Source organism: Rissa tridactyla, chromosome 6 (genome assembly GCF_028500815.1).
Source record: "Rissa tridactyla isolate bRisTri1 chromosome 6, bRisTri1.patW.cur.20221130, whole genome shotgun sequence".
Lineage (NCBI taxonomy): Eukaryota > Metazoa > Chordata > Aves > Charadriiformes > Laridae > Rissa > Rissa tridactyla.
In genome coordinates, this window is record NC_071471.1 from 69,021,714 (window position 1) to 69,043,236 (window position 21,523).

At 42.0% G+C, this 21,523-nt stretch overlaps 1 protein-coding gene across 1 annotated transcript in view; it reads right to left on the reverse strand.

Moving 5' to 3' along the window:
* The window catches only part of CPXM2 (carboxypeptidase X, M14 family member 2), an 81,352-nt gene that overhangs the window by 44,959 nt on the left and 14,870 nt on the right, over nt 1-21,523 (reverse strand). The window contains exons 2-3 of the mRNA XM_054205790.1: nt 8,451-8,560; nt 1,019-1,158 (exon numbers count right to left, since the gene is read on the reverse strand). Of these exons, the coding sequence (XP_054061765.1) occupies nt 1,019-1,158; nt 8,451-8,560 (250 nt within the window). The remainder of the gene's footprint in view (nt 1-1,018; nt 1,159-8,450; nt 8,561-21,523) is intronic.

The window sequence follows — 21,523 nt, forward strand, 5'->3', positions numbered from 1 at the left end:
ACTGGGAAGTTGTCAACGCTCCATCCCTGGAGGGGCTCAAGGCCAGGCTGGATGGGGCTTGGAGCAACCTGGTCTGGTGGGAGGTGTCCCTGCCCATGGCAGGGGGTGGCACTGGATGATCTTTAAGGTCCCTTCCCACCCAAACCATTCTGTGATTCTGTGCAATCTGACCAGAACGGATCTAAGGCTGGGCATCTCCTGCATACTTGGTGACAAGGTTTAGCAGTACAAGTGGGATTATTTGCTCACATAATGCAGTGAGACTCAACAAGAAATTAAGAGACTGAACAAACAGTGTAAAGATCAGGAAAACAAATAAACCACCACCTCCAGTTCCTGTTGCTGCCAGCTGATTGCTGCATTCCTCCTATACAATTCTCGCCTCATTCACACTGGCTGTCTTATAGAGCAATCTGGGCACCTACACTCAGAAGGTCACTAATGAGTAAATGCACACAAGTCTGTGCAAGCCACTTATTTCTCAGTGCCATATACTCATTCTGTAACACAAGCAGTAACCAAAAAGCTCACAAATGATTTCAGTGTTGGATGTCATCGGTACTATCAGATCAAATTTTGTTTCAAGAGTTCATTTAAAAATCACGTCTTTTCAGAATTTTACCATTTATTTGGTGATTGTCTATGTCTTAGAAAATCTCAGAGGTCACTGGTCATTCTTTAAGATGATAAACTAATCAAATTTAATGTTGGAAAAGAATTAGGAAGTTTAACACAAGCAAATTTGACAAGGTGAGTATGAGGGCATATGATCTGAGTGAATTGTGTTGCTTCCTTTGCCAGATGTAGATAGTGACTATGGAAGTCTACTACCTTTAAATTTGTATTTTATGGCATATATATATGCACTTCACCTTTTACTGTTCCTCCATTCCGTTACTTGATATCACAGAGCATTTCTATTCTTTATTTTTTCCTTGAAAACCCAAAAGATAATACAATATGAATTCCTTGGTCAGAAAGCTCAGAATCTCATGTAGAAAAGTAAGCATGTACTTACGACCAGAGAGAGTTTCTTCCTTGTGTGATGACTCCAGTGAATTTTGTTAGCCTTCGAGCATCTACTTCAATCCACTGATACGGGTCATTTCTTCCTGCACACCAAGCACCATCATAAAAATCATTTTCGTTAACACCTGCCTGAAAAGAAGGCAAAACTGTCTTCATAAATCAGAACCAAGAAACTGAAGGTCTTTCATGGGAAAAAGGAAAGAACAGATGAAGTCATCATTCATTCCACTTACTCCTTTGGCTCCACTTTAAGACCCCCGAGACTGTCACACTCAACATCTATATGGAGCAACCAAAATATTTTCTTCCTCGGAGCGGGGAGGGAAATTCTGAAAAGTCCCTTCAAAAACTAAGAACTATTATGTATAAACTTAAGTTGGAGTGAGAGAGCATAAACAGAGCTTCAGTTCAGTCCACCTGTCTGTGCCTGTGGCCTGGTAGAGCCTTTATGCAGAACAAATTATCCACACGGTCTTCTGGAAGTCCTAAAAAGCCAGCTCCAACCCGTGTAAATACTGGTCAGTACTGGAGCACTATCTCATTTCCCACGGAAGCAGCAAAGGAGGGGGTAGGCCACATGGAAGCAGTAATACCATTTCCCACCAATTTTCAATCCCAGAATTATTAATTTTCATCACCAGGGATATTCCTTAAGCAAATTAATACCAAAGGTTAAAAATTTAGGAATGCCCAGCTGTACTCCAACTTGTGTCCCAATATGTACCCCAATATATATAGGCAAAACCACCACAAAGAGCCTTCTCAACGTTTTCAAAGAAATAGCTGCAAGGTATTTTGAGCAAGCTGTATTCTAAACGTATCCGAAATAGCATTTAACGACACATAGCATCTGAGGTCTTCGGATATTTATCTTACTACTAAAGCCCAGGAAGCGTTCAGCACCAAACCGGCTACGGCCATGGAGGGCACAGAAGATTTTGCCATATGGTTTTCTGAGGCTACATGTATTTTTATGATATTTCATCTGTGTTTAATACGGATTTATCATTGCCATCCACATAACTCCAAGAATGGATATCCTTGATCATTTCCCAAATATAAATGGAGAGCGTGGAAAACTTTGTAAGTTTATCTTAAAGATAGATTTTAAAGCGCTGGTATACAGTTATTTTATGCTCAGTGGTACATTTTCAGTTGGTGAAGTACCCAAGAATACAACTGTCAGTTAAATGTCCCGAATTATCCCTCCGCTTCCCACTGAGCAGTATTTGCAGATATTACAGCCATAGCTGGCTTACAGTGACAGAGATTGACAGGTCTGTCTACCTCCATTTTTACAGATGGTTTCTACCCAAACGGGCACCAGCTGGGTCTAACGCAAAGAAACGATGCAGTTGTTAATCCCTTTTCCCTGTGGGAGTCTGGTGGCATCCGGAGGAAGTGCTGCAAAACATGGACAAAGGTTCAAATCCTAAAGCTTCTCGTTTTCTCAGGTATTCAAATCTGAGGCAGGGCAGCTTAAAAATTACTTGTTGTCCTGCATCTACCAAATTTACATTAAGCCACCTACTTCTATGCATTAACTGATATTTTAAAGCGAAGGTCATGTAAGAGTTGAAGCACAAGATACAGAGAAAAACTCTATTAACAATGGAAGATAAATTCTTCAAGGGGAACTGAAGAATGGGAAAACATGAGAATACAAATATGGTCACTGACCTGAGTTATAACCTTTTTCAAGAAAAGGTTTCACTGCGTTTTAAAATAAGATGGAATTTGAAGTAGCCTTAGGGTTTAAAGCCAACGCTTGCCAGGAAGCGTTAAGATCTGCAGAGCACCTTGAACCAGCAGCCTGCTAATCCCCTTCACACTGACGAAATTCCACCAATTTCTACAGACCAAGTACCTCTATGTCTCATTGCTTCAGCTGGGATCCTTGGTCCTCATTCAGACTGAGGATATTTCCCATCGGTGTGATGCTCAGAAAGGTGTAAAACTCTCCTCTACGTTACAGCGAGGTTGAAGGAAACAGGAGAGAGAAAAAAAGAGCTTGTTTCCAAAAAAAAAAAAAAAAAAAAAAGAAAAACCCAGACAAAAAAAAAAAAACCAAAAAACCCCACAAAACCCAACCCTAAGTTACATACTGAAGTCTCCATGGTTTCAACCAGACTTAAATAAAGCTAAGCATGTGTTTAAGTTTTACATCAAATATGAAGATTTTAAAGGACTCTACAAATACGGACAGCTTAAAATACGATGGTCTTAAATAGGGGCAAAGAGACTACGCAAGAAAAAAGAAACTGTGCTGCTACTTTCTTATTTCCTGACATCAGCTTCTCTGAAGCTTAAAGAATATTTTTACTAGGCAAAACGAAGCAGGTGTCTGTGTGTAACTATCACAGAGTACTATGCGAGAAAGAAGAGTTTAATCAATGAGAAGTTCTTATTACAAACATTTCCAAAGGAAAAGAATTCCGATAAATTTATGTTGAAACTTCTCTTTTCAAGCTTCAAGTCTGCGTATTTCCTTAAGGCACCTCAAGTTTTGAATTTGCCCTACGGCCCCTTCAAAATATCATTTCCATAAAAAAACCCACTTATGAACGCAATCGAATATTTAGTAGTTAAAATTATTATTAAATTTCTTTGGAAAGTTTTGATTCCTGAAAGATGAGAAAAGCTATCAACAAAGAATATAGATCGAGATACCTTTTCTCAGTAAGATGCTTACTGGAATTTAAAAATTGTATATTGAGTTAGTGGAGATAACCGATTCAAGTTATGATATACATAACTTAAAGCTATACATTTTAAACATTGACTTTTACCTTCATAAGTAGAAGAAAGAAGGAGACAATGAAAACTGGAAGGACGGACTAGGTCTTAAGCAAACCCTTTTTTCCTTCACTAAATTTTCAAGAATAACTCAAAGTTTAATCTAGCTTATATTTCACTTGCAGCCAAATGCAAAAACATTTCTCAATATGCAGCATCTTATGAAAAAAAACCTTTTTGATATAGGAAAAGAGTGTGTTTTTTTCCTGTCACTCCTGAATAAGTTATCTCTAAATGTCAACGTTGAAAATTGTAATTCAAATAAAACAAATCAACTGCTTAGTATTTACCTAGAAGCCAAGATGAAGGGAAATCGAAAGGTTACAAACCCTTTACAAATTATATGGCTTCTGATTTTAATTCACGTTTACCTTCAGAGTTAGATGTGTGCAAGACTGGACAAACACTTGCTTACGTTATCACTGGTCCAAAAGACTTATATTAAAATGAGGCGAAAGATATTACCGCCTAAATATATTAAAATGAAGAAAGACATTTCGGTTTACTACCACAAGACAGCTAGAACAGCAGGGGAAAAAAAAAAAAACCAAGCCACATACCCAATAGCAAACCACTTCAGCTTAAATTCTTATCCATTCCCAGAAAGGTGATCACAAACATTATTTTACCACAGGACGTTTGTGAGGAATACAAAAACAAAGCATTGCTCGTCACAGGTATTTATAGCAACCGCTGACAGTAGGAAAGAGAAGAATTAAAGCACACGGGCTGAAAGCAGCACTTCAATAATTTTGTCTTTTGCTCATGTTTTGGTAATGGAGCTTTTCAAAAGGAACTAGGGAAACAAGGAACTGAAAAGACTAAAAGCCATACGTCCTGCTTAATTGCACACACGTGATTGCGTTACTTGGTTAATCTTCAGTGTAATTTGGATTTCTCCAACCAGGAAAATGAGGAAAGGGAAGAAACATAGTTTGACTAATTTTTTTTCAGGTTTTAACCACTGCTAATTATTTTTCAAGTGACAGATACTAATGACTTTTATCCCTGAAGGCAGAGCGCCTCACTGTATATTATTTTCTGCTATGATTTTTCCTGAGGATGTTAAATTACTACCGGTTATGCCACTTTTGCAGTTGCAGGCTAGATCTCCAAAACATGGGGCTCTACGGCCCCAGTAGCTCCGTCTCTCGAGAGGTCCCAGCTGAATCCCCACATTCACACAGGACTGGGAGCAAAATCAGGTCCCATGCGGTGCAGGGTCTCAAGAGAAGCAGAACCTAGGAGGTCTTATCCAGTCCTGCTAAACCTGTCCTTCTTCGGAATCCAGTGTACAGCAACTGATTCACTTCATACGCTTCAAATAAACTAAACGGAATAAAAAAAAATAACCCCAGAAGCCTTTGAAAAACTTAATTATTCTGTGAATTCCCTGCGAGCCGAGGTAGTGCCAGTTACCTGGGGTGAGCCCTAAGCTGCTTCTCAGCTGACTTCGCATCAGATGATGAGATTGAGCAGAGAGTGGAGTTCGCCTTATTTCGGGGAGGAACGCAATAGTCACATGAATATCGTGATGGCACTCTGGCGATACCCAGACCAGGCCACGAGGGCAGCAGCCCATAAAATTGCTCATCGTTAGATTAGCAGAGTGCTCTGGTGAAACTTGAGCGGCACATCGACCTCACGGAGCCTCCCTGACTTGGGCCAAGCGTTTTTCTTCGTGAACGCTACTAAACAGCATGAAAACACAGCTTAAATACCTCTGCCTTTTGCCTTTCCCCAGCATGCCGCAACCTGCCCTTTTGAGCAGCAAACAGAAGCCACCAAGAACCTTGTTACCCATCTGACACATCAATCCCCTTTAGCACCTGTTCCTGGTTATAAACTTCTATCTTTTAAACACTACTGAAATTCAGAAGTCTTAATGCAAAGTGCAATTAAGTACTGAAACCCAAGTGGCAGGGAAGAGGTCCGCAAATTCTAAGTGGCTTTAGAATTACTAGCACCTTAAAATTTTTTCAACGTTCTATGAATTTTAAGCTAGTCCCAAAGGAAGCAGCCTCTAAAGAAAAATAAATGCAAGCCCACACTTTTAACACTGCCGGCCATAACATTAACTCTAAGTGGGCAAGGGATTTAGGGAATTATGGTATATATAGTATACAGATAAGTTTTCAGTAACAGTAAAAGCTCTTAATTGGAGGATTACCAGAAATCTCTATTAGGGGTGAAGTTCTTAGAATCACAGAATGGTTTAGATTGGAAGGGACCTTGAAGACCATCTCATTCCAACCCCCTACCCTGGGCAGGGACACCTCCCACTAGACCAGGTTGCTCAAAACCCCATCCAACCTGACCTTAAGAAAAAGGGCTACATTTAAACAAGAAAAGTAAAACAGATGAGTCACTGAAATCAAACTTTGCCATAAGCCAGGTGTTGTTGGGTTACTAGCATATGAGCCTCCCACAGTCCTGGGCTCAGGTAAGTCTCCATCCTAGAAAAAAGTAAAACCAGCTTTTGGATAATAAGGGGAGACAATCCATGCAGAACGCATACAGCTCCAGAAAATGACAATATGTCAGTCTGTATCAAGCAGAAGAGTGACGTTGTGAAGCCTTCCTTCACAGGAAAAAAAGCACCATCTTTTGAACAAAGAAGAACATAAACCCAATTTGCACGGGACAGAAGGTCCTTCCACCCAAGACTCCACACAGCATTCCAAGGAGGAGACAGCAGCCCCTGCTCTGCAGAGGTGGGGACCTTATTCTCACAATAAAAACAAAAGAAACCACTGCCACAGAAGTGTCAGAAGCATTATGGTTGTAACCAGTAGGGCCTGGGCACGGCACCTACCCAGCAGGTGAAGGTGGGATGGGAGAAGTGCAGGCTCTGAGGTCCTAGGAGACAGGACACCAAAGGAAATGCACTTGGTATAATTCAACCATGCTTCAGCTTATTTCCCAGCAAGATACTGTCTCCTCAGCTCCTGCTGGAGGATCTGGACTATATTGAGGGGAAACATTCATAACTAAGGTTCTTACACTGCTCCACCTATTTTAAGTCAGCGTTACTGGTGACAACAGGACACTGGGCTAGATGGAGTCCTGGTTTAAACCAGTATGGTCATTCCTGTGTTTAAATAAATTAAACTTTAACATCACCAGGAAAAATGAGAAACCGCAACCAACAGAGAATTCAGAGGTTTATATCACAGCCCTTGGCCTTATGCCACTATATAAAGAAAGCTATAATAAAAAAATTAAGTATTCCTATAGAACTCATATGAATATCATCCACACACCATTTTTGTGTTCATAAGGGTTGGGTTTTTTTTTTTCTTAGCAGAGCATATGAATAAACAAATCACCTCACTCAGATCTCAAAAGGAATTAAATGTGAAGGCTGCAGATGAGACTTCACGCTGTACCCAACCCCCTGTACCTGCACCCAGGCTTGGAAAGGAAGAGCCCAAGACCCCAAGACCCCAATTCCCACCTCTGTGCAGGCTGCAGGCTCCTGTTACTCACCTCCAGCTGGCTTTGCTGCTCATGGGGCTGCATACCAAAGTGGTTTGCTGAGCTTTCGGACAAAAATTAATTCATTTAAACAAATAACAAGGAAAAAAAAAGGGGGGGGGGCAGCTTTTTCCCCCATAGAGAAGCTCACAGAGCTGTTTGCGTAGAGGCACCAGAAGGTGCAGCAAAGGAGAACAGTTGCCCAGTGGCGCAACTTTAACTCTTCAACCAAAAGCAGTCCCTCCTTCCAGTGGCCACCCACCATTACACTGCAGTGGGCACCAGGTGAAATTACATGGCTGATTAGAGCTCATCTTTCCTAGTCCCAGTCTTAGCTCGTTAACCAGCAAATTCCTTCAGCTGGAGAAAGAAAAAAATCTAATGACTGGTCTAATAATGAAAGATAACTAATAAATGAAATAAACTTTAGAGATTTTTTTTTTTCTGCTGTTGACTTGGTGCTGCTATTCTGTTTATGACTTTGAGTTTCAAATGTACTTTTTATGCAAAAGTAACAGTTTTACACTGGAAAAGACTGTACTTCAGAAAATAGCACGAATATAGTGAAAACCAGAAACACAAGAAATGGGAAAATAGCAGTTGGTCCTGCGAGGCACCTAAGCACATCTTTAATATTAAATAAAGGAAGCTAAACCAGGTTGTATGCTAGTGACTTCTGAATTGAAGCATTTTTTTTGGTAGCGTGATCATCGCCCCTGAAAAGCTGCCTTGGGGCAAATGCTTCACTTAAAACCACACTTTCAATTAGCCATTGTCATTAACCACAGGCAAACCACAAAAAGAAAAGCAACTTGCGTGTAAGTGTAAGCTTCTTTCCCAGCTGATTGTTAAAGGAGCTGGGAAGGGAGCAGTTCTGGGCTGCCCCTGCCTTTGCTTGCTCTTAGAGTACGGTGTGGATTTGCCCCCTCAGCACACTAAGTTTGGAGTTTTTTTTCCTAAGCAAGCCCCGCGAATCTAAAGGTTATCCATCAGCCTTAGTCACTTCTAGAATCCCAGTGTTTCCCCTTCATTTGAGTTACATGAGCTGACAAAGTAGTCAGAAGCAATAACCATCCGTTGGTTCTCTTTATACAACAGTACAACCTTAAGCCATTCTCCCACTTAGGAGAAAAAAAAATTGATGTTACCTGAATATTAAGCCTTCCTCTGTGGGCCCCAAGGCCATACCGCTTTGCTGTAGAGGCATGGAGCTGGAAGTCAGTGATTTTTAATGTCTCTAGACCAAGTGGAGGACAATCTACAAAACAAAAGATTGATTAAAACTTAATTAAAAAAAAAACAACCCACCACTCAACACAAAACAAACACGTATTCAAAGTTTCTGGATTCCACTTGTGCCAAGCTGGCTGGGGTCCTCAGCTGGTATAAATGAGCACAGAACTGCTGAGGTCAATGAGAAATGGCAGCTCTCATAAAATCAATGAAGCAATGCTGATTTACACCAGCTGAGGATCTGGCTTTTTGAGGGTCTCAGATAGTTATTCCTGCTTGCTATATGCTTTGGTTTTCACGGACATGCACGGTATTTCCCGTCGAGTGCTCTTGAGTACAAAATACCAGTAAAACAGGCTTTTATTTTTCTCTCTTTTTGGGCATTTTCTTTTTTCATCTCTTGTTTTGAAATTTCCCCCTCCCCCCCCCCTCCCCCCGCTGTAGTCATTCCAAGCTACTGTATGAAGTTATGTTTCTAATTAAAATCTGTTCTGGAAAGTTCAATCACAGTCCCTCACGTTGCACAATAGCATCTGTTACAGGGGTCTGGGAGGCCGGACAGCCCAGCTCCAGAGAGGTAATGACTAAGCACAAAAAGGGCAATTTGAAAACAAGGGGGCATTTCTCTAAGCTCCAAAGCTTTGAAGAAAGAAAAGCAGATGCCATTACTTTAGCCAGCAATGGATCAAACTACAGCCTGGAGCTCTGGCTTTGGAAGAGAAGACATTGGAAAGAGGCTACTTCATGTTTATCAGAAAAAATATTCTGCTCTAAAATAACCCCAGCCCCCATGGTATTTAAGCCCTTCACAATGCTTACCATTATTTATCCTCAAAATGCCACGGTGAGATGGGGAAGACTCACTCTCAGTGTTCAGAGAAGGTGAACAAAACCACAGAGAGACACTTTGGGAGCATCTAAATTGTACAACAGAGGACAATTTAGAGACCCCGAAGTCAGCGCCAGCTGGAATTGGAAAGTCTGCATAGGGCAGAGGTGGAAAGCAGTGTCCTACTTATTATTTAGCTTGGGTACTTGTTAGGTTAGACGAGGTTTTGCACTGCCATGGCCATATCACTTCTGGTTTTGGATAGAGGCCAGATTTTTCCTACGGTTGAGTGTGGGTGGTTTGCTGTAACTTGCAAAACGGCCGGTGACAGAGACAGGAGCCGAGCACTAGTCATAAATCATGGAATCACAGAATGGTTTGGGTTGGAAGGGACCTTAAAAATCATCCAGTTCCAACCCCCTGCCCTGGGCAGGGACACCTCCCATCAGACCAGGCTGCTCAAAGCCCCGTCCAGCCTGGCCTTGAACCCCTCCAGGGATGGGGCAGCCACAGCTTCTCTGGGCAACCTGGGCCAGGGGCTCACCACCCTCACAGCAATGAATTTCTTCCTGATATCCAATCTAAATCTCCCCTCCTTCAGTTTAAAACTGTTACCCCTCATCCTATTGCCACACTCCTTGATCAAGAAGAGTCCCTCCCCAGCTTTCCTGGAGGCCCTTTAGGGACTGGAAGGGGCTGGAAGGTCTCCCCGGAGCCTTCTCTTCTCCAGGCTGAACCCCCCCAGCTCTCTCAGCCTGTCCTCCCAGCAGAGGGGCTCCAGCCCTCCCAGCATCTCCGGGGCCTCCTCTGGCCCCGCTCCAACAGCTCCGTGTCCTTCTGCTGTTGGTGCCCCAGTGCTGGAGGCAGCGCTGCAGGGGGGTCTCCCCAGAGCGGAGCAGAGGCGCAGAATCTCCCCCTCGCCCTGTTGCCCACACTGCTGGGGATGAGCCCGGGCTGCGGGGGGTTCTGGGCTGCCAGCGCACATTGCTGGCTCGTGTTGAGCTTCTCCTGTGTGAAATGTGGTCTGAAGCCCAGATCACATTTCCAGTCCCCAGGCCACACCTGCAGTCCCCAAACCGTCCTTCCTCACCACCTGCCTGACAGCTGGGATCGCCATCTCACTTGCGCCACGGTTGCTGGAGAATTGTCAGAGCTCACTCCCATGGTCTGTACCTGTAACCCTCTTACATATATATTTTCAATTGCTCACCAAAACGTCAGGAGTGTATGTACCTGAGAATCTCATCATCGCCATGTCTAACTTTGACATGTAGTTTTGCGTTACCCTGCACAAACTGGCAAAACATATGAGATTGCCAATGCTCCTCCTTGGCTCGTTAGAACCTAAAATCCCTCAGGAAAAATTTTACTTGTTGTCAATTCATGCTGGGATTTCTTTGTTCATCCTAAGGAAAGTTCTCACAGGAGTCCAGGGCCAAAATTTGTATCTCCATCAGAGACAACGCTACATATTAATAGTAAAGCCAAATGCTAAATATTAACGTATTTTCTAAAGTACCAGCAGCGATCTTAGTCTTACACAAGAGACAAAATGTAGACAGTTCCTCATTTCGAAGAGCTTTCAATCTAATTATCTAAAACAGAGAAGAGACAGGATAAATAAGGAAAGGCAGAGGAAGGAGTAGCTCAGAGGATTCTTGTTTCGTTGGCTGATTGTTTTAATCCCGTTTCCCTATAGAGTGTTTCGTCTTTCATCATACTCGGACCAGAAGACTCGGGCACTGACAGATCTCTACTGGGAGTAAATTAAAGAGCTGGGAACTGCCTGCCTTTCTTTAACAAATTCAGTGCTCAAGACAGGTTTGGAAATCGGTCTCATGGTGTAATCCTGCAAAATTTTTTGCACTTTGGTATATTTTGCTCCGTGGATAGTCTCACTGTTCCCAGGCACTCAAATGCCGCCCAGAAACACCCCTGCCTGGTTTGAGATGGAAATAAAAGCAAGCTGCTTTTACATGCTTAGTTCACAAAATATCATTTAATTCGATGGTTTTACTGCACCTAAGAAGGCTAAGGGGCAATGTAGAGGTACTGCTAGGAATTAATAAAAAGTAGAAAATCTCCCACAAAGTGAACAGCCGGCTCCGTGAGCAACACATCCACCGAAACTCCACCTCTTCCAGATTGTGTCTCACAGCCTGTTCTCCACTACCGAAGAGGAGCAAGAGCTTACGGAGCCGCCCCAGGGGCACTGCAGGGCACGCTCTTCTTTACAGCGATCTGTTTTCATGAAACCTGTTGGAAAGACCCTATTTTTGAGCCTGGCAGCTGCCCATCAGACCTGGCTGAAGTTTCCTGGCATGACATATGCTTGCCAACGAATGTACAAGAAGTGGGTTTGCGTTTATTCAGACTGAAACGTTACCTATTTACTATAAAACCGCAATATTCCTGGGTTGCCTGTGGATTTCAGAGGGGGTTCCTTAAACTACAGGATGGGTATTTGCAAGCTGAAAAAAATTGCCTGTATGTATTTTTGTGTACTATCTCTGTTTCTAGAGAAACTGAAGCCTAATCCTAAGGCTCCAAAAAGTTCACACGGATCTCAGTTAAACATGCCTGACTGCTCTTTATTTTTCAGGGATAAATAATTTGTACTGTCTGTGAACACATCGGATTACCAGGCCAATATTATGAAATGCTCAATTTAATGTGAGTTTTCAATGAAAGCAAGATTAGGATCTAAGAGGAGGCAGGAGCTATCTACGATACGCAGTATAGATACCTTTGATGAAAACTGGGCAATATCTTGTTAACAATACGCTGTCCTTTCTCAATGCGCTCAAGCCTTACGATATTTCAAATGAAATCATTAGGAGCTTTACCATCCATTCAATAGTGTCCAGGAATTTATTTTTTATTGTTATTTATGTAAATTAATACGAGAAGCACCTAACTTGCTTTCTCTGGTAGTGAAGTAGACGTTAACCTGTCACTCGAACAACTTACCGAATCACATAAAGATTTATTGTTTTGCAACTTGGTAAGAAAAATCAAATATTTTGCTCCACCACTCAACTGAAAATTAATGAAAAGCATTCCTTTTGCAGTTGGCCCCTCTTTCTCCCGTGACCATCCCAAACCGGGGACAGAGCAGCAGGATTCTCCATAAAAGACCAGCGACCTTTAGATGTGTCTGTCTGTGCCGCTCTGCACCAGGATGATATTCTTGGAGTCATCAAGCCTATTGTTTGCAGTAGCTTTGACGTATGGAATTTGTGCTGTTTTCCACAAGAGAAGGCCTTTGATTTTGCCTTTAAATGAAATTATGTCTTCTATTTATAGCCATAATATTTGGCTATTAACGCTTCAGGAATATTAATTTTTTCCACATGCACATGAATTCCAGCATCAATAAAGGGATGAAAAGAGAAGCATATTAGAACAAACCATCAATCTTTAATGTACAGAGGTGGTGGGGGAAAAGTTTTCAGTATGACCTCATCTGATTACCTCCCGGTTACTCATTATAATACAACACAATCCACCAAAGGTTGCCGTTTCACTACCAAAAAAAATACTAATTCTGCGTCATACTGTGAATCTAATTTTAGATAAATTATTTTGTTGGTGTGTGTCAGGACAATTTATTTTTTAAAAGCATACAGGAAAAGAAACTGATTTATGGCATTCATAAAGACTGCACTTTTTAAAGTATTGTTTTAATATATTTTATTTAAGAAATCTTCCCTATAACAATGAAAATAATTGCCACACAATCTATAAGACTGTCTTAATGCTTTGGTATTCTCCGTGCTAGTATTTTGTATTCTCCATGCTCCAACACTTGCAGAACCTACAGAAATTGGGTAGCGGGAATAATCATAGCAGTTCATACCTTATAGATTCAACTGGAAACGACCCTGTCATTTGGTATTTTCTTTGACTGGTTGAAAAACTAATTGTTATAAAATAATGGAAATTCAACCATGACTTTAAAAGACCTTTAAATCCACATACTTAACGACCTATTAACAAAATGCAGCTAGAGTATTTATGTTTTAGAGTGACCGAAATGCAAGCATTAAGCTTGCAGGTGCAAGGAAGAGGCTGAGTTATGGACACTTCTCTCTACCTGGCCCATATCCAACCATGATTTCGTCTGTGATTTGCAACCATGATTTAGAAACGAGCCATTAGTAAGATGTCTAGATCATTAATTCCAAGACTTAAAAAGAGATTGGGCTTGGATTCAGACTTAGTAACATTTGTACCTGGAACAGCGCTCTTGTAAGGTTTCCATTTCGAAATAGCTTTCCTATCAGCTATGTTAAATGGCAATATTTCAGTTGACCATTATTTTCAATTATGCTTCTGCCAGCCAGACAGACAACTGTATCCCAGCTAAGGGCACCGAGGCATTTCTGATACTTCAACACAGCACTCGCCTGTCCCTTGAAGTTGGGAGGGGGAAAGACTCGAGAATTACTTCAGTCACAACCTCACCTCCTGAAATCTCAATTTACCAGTTATAATTCACGGCTTGCCTCTACCTGAAGGAGCTACCGAGCTCCCTTCTCAAGCCAACATCGACTCAACTTGCAGTCTCAGCATCCCTCTGTGCAAGGATATTAATTAGCCCAGGTTCGAAAGCAATTTCAGCCTTGTGGTGGGCTGTGCCCTACAGATACAGCATCTTCCACTGAAACTCTGGCCAAAAAACCCACCTTCTGCAGAGCCTGCTTGGTTGTCTTTACACCTGCAGTATAATTATAGCTGCTCTGCTGCAACGTATTCTGTTCTTTATGATAAAATTGTATTAGCAGGCATTCTTAGAAACATATCAATTCCATAAGTAGAAGATATATGTATGAGCAGGGCAAGGAAAACACTTCTGTTCATCTTTATTGCCTATATTATTAATTTATTTTCTTTTCTTGTAGTCTAAATAAAGATTGTCAAATAAGCACAGATTGTCTTTATAGCTTTTGTATCTAATAAGGATGCATTTAGGAAATCATTCTGTACTGTTCTTTTGGAGGCATAGCAGACAAATTATTGTTTTATTTAAAGGATATTCTCCATCAATTTAGGGATATGTACAGTTTTTCAAATGGAAAGAAAAAAGAAGCATCATGTTTTGATTTCACTTACATTTTTAAAAGCCATACCTATAATCCTTTTCATTTCCCTCAAGTCTGTTCTTATCTAACTCCTCATGTACCGTGATACTCGGATCTAGAAATGGAGAAACACCAGCCCTGTGCAGTCTGACAGTCTCCTTCACGTTTGGAGGCAGAATGTGCTCTGACTATTTATTTTTTGTGATTCTAAATGTGTTTTAGCTTCAGGAGCTTTGTCATTTTTAAATACATAAGAATCCCTTTGCGCTTCCAAACATCTGGGGAGAAAGGATGTCACACTGCATAGGTACAGCAATTCAGAGAAGACACGAGGAGGTGAAGGCAGTGTGACGGTGAGTTAACACAGAATTTTCTCTGTTCAAAGAATGGGTTTAGGGCCAGGATTTTTCGTTCTTGCTGTTGGTGTCTGTAGCTTTGCGTCTGGGGCTTGAGCTTGCACCACCAAAGTCAACGGAAGAACATCACTACGATAAATATGAAGAGCTCATCACCCTTCCAGTGTAACCGATTTCTGTAAGGAGTGCATTTTCCATGAAAACATACACTGCTGGTATGATTTTCAGTAATGCAGCACATCCCCAGTTATCACTGCATTCAGCAGCACCAGAGGACACTGAAGTATCTTTGAAGTGACACTGGTCAGTTTAGAGCGTCAAAAATACGTGTTGTACATCTTGGCCAGAATTTGCCTAAATTGGGGGATGACAGTGGCCAGCGGGCACCTGCAGCAACAGAGATGTTCTGTCATTGCTGGGAAGGGAAGCAGGTACGGCGCCAGCGTGATGTGCGTTAGGGTGCTATTTCTATTTCTAGTAACAACCTATCACTGTAATCAATACTTGTTTCTTCCTTCTGTCAACCCATTTGCCCATCAGACTTGGCTAGAGACTTGTCCCTACTCTGGAGACCTTCTTCCCTGAGGACTCAACACATACCTTGCCAACACAGGATGGTCGGGTATCCCATGGCAAATCCCATTGTAATACGGAAGATTTAGCTTTAGGTTTTGATTCCCTGTTTCTTTTTCTGGACCATCCCAGGGCAGATGCAGAATTTAGGCCTTGTTTAAGCAAAACACTTAAACATATAGTTAACGAAGAAGATGCACATTTTTGAAGCAATTTTTGAACTACAGATGCAGGGAAGTTAAGCTCACAATTAAACACATATTTGGGGGGATGAAGATTTAACACTTATCCTATTATTCATACTATTCTTAGATCTTTATGGACTTGGACAAAAATTGAGGTCATTATAATACATTTTATCCTAACAGCTAACTTTAGAGCTTTTCCTACGAAAAAGTGAAGTTGAAAATTCATCTTCCAACAGCAGAAACTTTTAATGGAAACTCTGGCAGTCTAATTCCTGTGTCTCAAGTAATATTTAGGTCACAGGTATTTTGCAAAGTATTTTAATACTGCGATGCACCTAAAAGGTGAAGTAACAGTAAAAGCACATTTCTTCTGACCTGCTACTCGCTGAAAACATCTTTTGATTCCTTTGCTGCGATGGACAGCCTTTGTGGGGTGCCTGAATTAAACTGAACAAGGTTCTCCTTTTTCTAAATAATTTGTTATCTTTACAGGCTGAAGACATTTGTGGGGGGAACGCGGGCTAGCTAAATTTTGCTGTTTTGACGATGCGATCGTGGAAGTGTGAAATTTCCGCAGATGTTCATGAGTCACACTCTATACTTGGTAGGGCCCAGCTTTTCCTTGGAAACGGGTCCGTGCATTTCAGTCTGAGCGCTTTTCTGACTTTGTTCACGTCTCAAGGGTTGCTGGCAATACATACTAGTTTCTTCTGAGGCCTGAATTCAGGCCACCAGCCCCCATGCACCCCAGGTTAATTGAAGCAGTACAGGCAGATGAAGGTTCTTCAAGCACACGCAGTTTGTTTTTATTTGCTTTTTCTTATAAACCCATTCCCAGGGCGCTAAGAGAACAAAGCAAGCAATGTGCACTTACAACAAATCCCCTACGCAGAAGTTAAAATACTGAATTATAGTCCCAGATCAAAGATCAAATAAAGGACTAAATAGATGCCAAAGTTTTCTACCCTAAGACAACGTTAATTGTTCTCTAATGTTGCATCAAAGCTGTACATTTTTCTAGGACAAGCAACAAATACTGCACAGGGGTTTAAGACGTTGGGGACTTCTCTCAGAAGGAAAGGGCAATATTTATCACAGCACTGCAACACGCTCTTCTCTTTATGGCTGCTGTTGAAGATTAAAAGAAAAAAAAAAGCCACAAATGCTTTTGGTTAGAAGCCCCAAAATCCATCTCTGTTAGGAGGTCTCACCCAAAGCCTCCTTAAATCAGGAGGAACATTTTCATGGGCTCTGGGTGAGAACCAAGTCTGAGTGAGGGTCCCACAAACGTTACCCATCTGGTATCTCAGAGCTGCTTTTGATGATCAAATATGCCTCTTCTTTGCAACCATCTTCTCCAGGGGCTGCCTCTGGGCCAAGGAGCTGTGTTTTGGCAGCCTCTTAGCTTGGAGGGAGGGGAGGTGGTTTTAATCCTAGCTTGCTGCCTAGGCTGGCTCTTCTAGCCCTCCTTTCCCTGCTAGGAGTCTCTCCAGAAGATTTGCTGCAACCGTGTTTCATATGTCCCACGCTACACACACTTCAACAGCTAAACCAGCTCTTTCAGAAGGGAGGTAGTTACAGAGAAGTGGCAAATATCTCCTGCCTGATGGCACAAGGCAACGCAGTGCTGGGCAGGGAAGGTGTGGGTTTAAAGCCCGTGTCCGCTGGAGTCATGGGCAGCAGACAAGAGTGAAAGCCCCGCGATGGTTTCAAGGCCACCAAAGTTGTGTCCGCACCATACCTTATGCCAGTGACACACACGGCCCTCCTGTGATACCAAGACACGGAGCACTCCCATGCTTGCTTTGTGCCACCTAAACGCTGTGCACCAGCCGGCAGGATTTGCGCACCGCGGTTTCTTGAAAAGTTGCAGGGTACAGACTTTATGCGAAGGTAAAAATGTCTCTTCTCCTGCTTCCAAGGTTGAGGGAAAATTCAGCAATTAAAGACAAATAAAGAATAAATTATCTTGATCCTTCAGGTCGGGCCTGAGATGAAACCAAATATTTCTGAGATCCAGAAAGTATACTCTTATTTTTTTCTTGCATTACTTCTCACATTTTTTGCTCCCTCACAAACCCAGTTTGTGGCTGGTTCTAGATGCAGCAAAACAGCACATTTAGCAGGAAGAGCTTCTATTATTCCTGGCACAGCTGGGAGCAGGAATTTCCAAAAAGCCTGTTCTCTGGGAGATTGTTGGCCAAACTTTCAGGCTCAAGGGGCTCAGCTAAATTCCAGATAATATGTGACATTCCCTGAGCTGCCTACAGCTGCCATCGTACAGCCTGTCGTGGAGATGACGCGATTGATGACGTGATTTATGACGTGGACACTACAGGAGCCCGATCCCACATGCACAAAGTCTGCGTGCTTGGGCACATGAGGCATTTCCCATTTTTCCTCCTGGCTCTGTCCTTCTGCTCAGGGGGAAGAAGCAGCCATACACTTCCGTGCCTGCAGACAGAAGCCTCCTCCAGGTGGAGAGGTGGGCAGGCACGGAAACATAGCTCTTGCATGTGTTAAACTGGCCTCCTCTCCCTTACCCCGCATCTCTTTGGGAGAAGAGAAAGGCAGAGGAAAGGAAAGGAGTTTCCTCCTTCCTGCCCACGGGAACACCACCTGGCTGACCTGACATGAGAAAGGAGGAGGGTGGAATTTATTGCAAACCTGCTCATGGCATCCAGGCCATTAACAAAAGAAACGATGCGAGGACAAGCTGTATTCTGTGCAGACCGTCAGCACATGGAGGCATTAATTACCACTGTAGGCATAGCCCTAGGAAAGGTTTCCAGATGCTGGTAATACAAGGTACCCTCTCATTTATATCCAAACCTGACAAGTCTTCCACTTTATCTACAAAGGAATACGTGTATTTGATTGCTCTGAAAAAAGACAAATTATTATCTTCAGTGGCCAAAAAAAAAATACGGCCTGAAAAATATCATATAAATTCCTAACTTTTTATTATGAGCTTTGACTAAGGCTGAATTCTGTGCTATTAATTTTAAAATGTCTCCTCTGCTGTTTTTCTGAAGCACCCGATGAAGACTTGCTGTAATTCCAGCTAAAGCCACAAAACTGAGTACAGCCATCAAAAATGAGAACTATCCTTTTTTTTTTCCAGAGCCAAACAAATAGACTTAGCCAAACAATGGAGAAAAAAACTGAGACAGACCGCTCGCACAATGGCTGGGTATAGGACTAAAATTACCATTAAAAACGCATATCTGCCCAATGTGTCCATGCCAGAAATAGCTTAAAATATCAAATCACTGAGGTATACTGCAAGACCAAAGATTCTACAATAAGAACATTAAGTCTAGCCATTAAAAATAAACATTGAAACTTGGAATACCATTAACAAATATAAAATCAAGACAGAAAATAGTTACTACCTTAAGATACTGCCCTGGCCCAATAAATAAGACACCTTAAAGTGCTGATGTTTAACCACTTTAACAATTCGATTGGAGTGTATTTTACCAAAAACAGTACAACTGCATAAAAACAGTTGTATGAATGTAAAATTGGCTTGTGGTGCAATTATTTTCCTCCCCCTCTATGAAAGCTGTAGTAGCAACTTTATGCAGAAGTGAATATATCCATAGTTAGGCACAGCACGTTCACTATGCAGTTGTAGAGAGTGACAGCATAGTCAGGAAATTCCTTAAACGTACATAACCTAGAAATTTTCCATAACTTCGGGCACTGGAAACATACATCTACCAAGAATTCTGCCAGCTTTAAGGATTTTGCAGCAAAGCCAGCCTTTTGGAGCAGAAAAGGGATCCCAGGGAGCACAAGGGAAGTATCCAAGTGGGAGGACGTAGGAAAGGGGCTGTATATGCTCCATCACGAGGGTCAGAATTACACACCTGGGGCTATCGTAGACTAGTGGTGAAACGCACACAAACAGTCTCAGCAGTCCTCTAAACACACCTAATTTCACTGAAATAGGTGGCACCACTCTGACATCACCCCGTTTTCAACTTCTCACTCTCCCCAGTGCACACAGGAAGCCCACACACAGACAGCAGGAAAAACCTGAGAGATTGTAAAGGAGGTCTCATTAGTACTGATGAGCCATTAAATTTTATCACCCCTGCTATAGTTACCTCCCTTCCCAAGTACTAAATTTACACTTGAGAAAGACTGAAATCAGCCACTTGCCAGTCAGCACTACTTAATGTTATCCAGCTTTGAATCAAGTTAAGCTCTAGCATAGACCAAACTATTTATTTTAATTTTCTGTAAGGTGGAAAATCTGGTGTATACGATATTGAAACTAGCACTAGCTTCCTTTGATGACGCAATCCAAAGCCTGACACAAGTAAATCGGGAATGAAGAGAGAATCACTTTGCTATTGAGTTTTGGGTTTCATAGTAGGCTGTTAAGCTTTCTGACTTAGCTCTTGGTGGGCACCAGCAGACTTCAGAGCCAGCATGATGAAGTAGTGTGAGCTATGCCTTTCGGCAGCAGACAGTTGTTAGTCATCTTAGCTATGAGTTGAAATGTCATCTTTTGTTTTTTCATGATTAAAAATACGCATTCACCAACAGAATGTAGAATAGAAGTAGCCTGTATCTGCAGCTAGACCTGGGTGAATAGCACAGGATCGTCCTTCCGAGAGTCATTCCTCCCCTGCTGGTTTGTAAAAAACTCATCCTCGCCAATTTTAAATCTTCCCAAAGAACACGCCGCTAATCAGAAGTGACCTTAAAATTTGCCTCCTCTGCATGTAGACATATAGCTGCAAAGACACCTCCGTGCACAAGCAAGAAGACCCTCAAAGGCAGGCTGACGGCTTCGGCAGAGGCTGCCAAGCCAACCATCACACCCAGGCACCCAGCTGTGCTTATAGCCCTTGCAATGAATATCCCTCCTCCTCTCGCAGCGCTATCGGCGCTGCTCACCAGGAGGAAGCATCTCGGAGGGGGTGGGAGCGACTGCCCAAGCCCCGGCGTTTGTTTGGGAGCCGTCACCCCGCAGAGGCTGGTCTCGGTTGCTGCCTAACCCTCCTCCAGGTTGCACATCTGGGCTGAATACTTGACCTATATAGAGAGCCTGTGACAGGAAATACCTAAAATCTATCCAACTTGGGTTTAAAACCTTTTATAAAGTGTAAGTCTCAGTTTTATGGAGACCTGGTGTGTCTGCTCTACCAGTGAGTTTAGACATTTATACCTTTTTTTTTTCTTTTCTGAAATCACATCTGTTGTTATTATTTCATATGAAATAATAAGAGAAATGAACAAAACCAAACACTTTCTCATAAAGCATAGAAGTCACCGTAGTGCCTGGAGCTATTGCTCAGGCAATGATTTCAGAAGAAAGTTGTGTGGTTACAATTAACCTGAACTCAAACTTTGTGCTTCTTCCCAGCCCTGAAAAAGGAATCAGTTTGTATTTTCTAGAGCACAGTAAAAGAAAAAATAATTTAGGCAGCTTGTTTGCTTTTTACTTAATTATTAATTTTAATGGACTTTTTTTTTTTTTAATTGCTTGGTTGATTCAAGCTCAGCTCTAAGACAGTACTAAAAAGTCAAAAGTGGCGGATATATTTCAAGTCCCAAACAGTGGAAAAGTGTTTTAGTGAAGGGATGAAAAATTGGCCAAGTGCACACAGAAAATAACTGGAGGTTGTTTGGATATACCCAGAAGTCCTGAAAAGCAAAAGATTTAGCAACTCACATAACAGAGCTTTTTTCTTTCCTTTAAAGCACCCTATGTCCAAGCTGTTGCACCCTTGAGAAGCACCCTGAAAGCAGAGTATTTCAGAGTTCAAAGCAAAAGGAAGTAAAACTTCAAGAAACAATTAAATCTCTAAGATTTGCGAAAATCAAATCCAGGCCTGGATTGAAATGCGACTACCCTTTAAAAAAAAAAACACAAAAAACCCCCCAAAAAAACGGAAAGGAAAAGCCTAAAGAGCAGAGGAGTGGAACTCCAAATCCCTG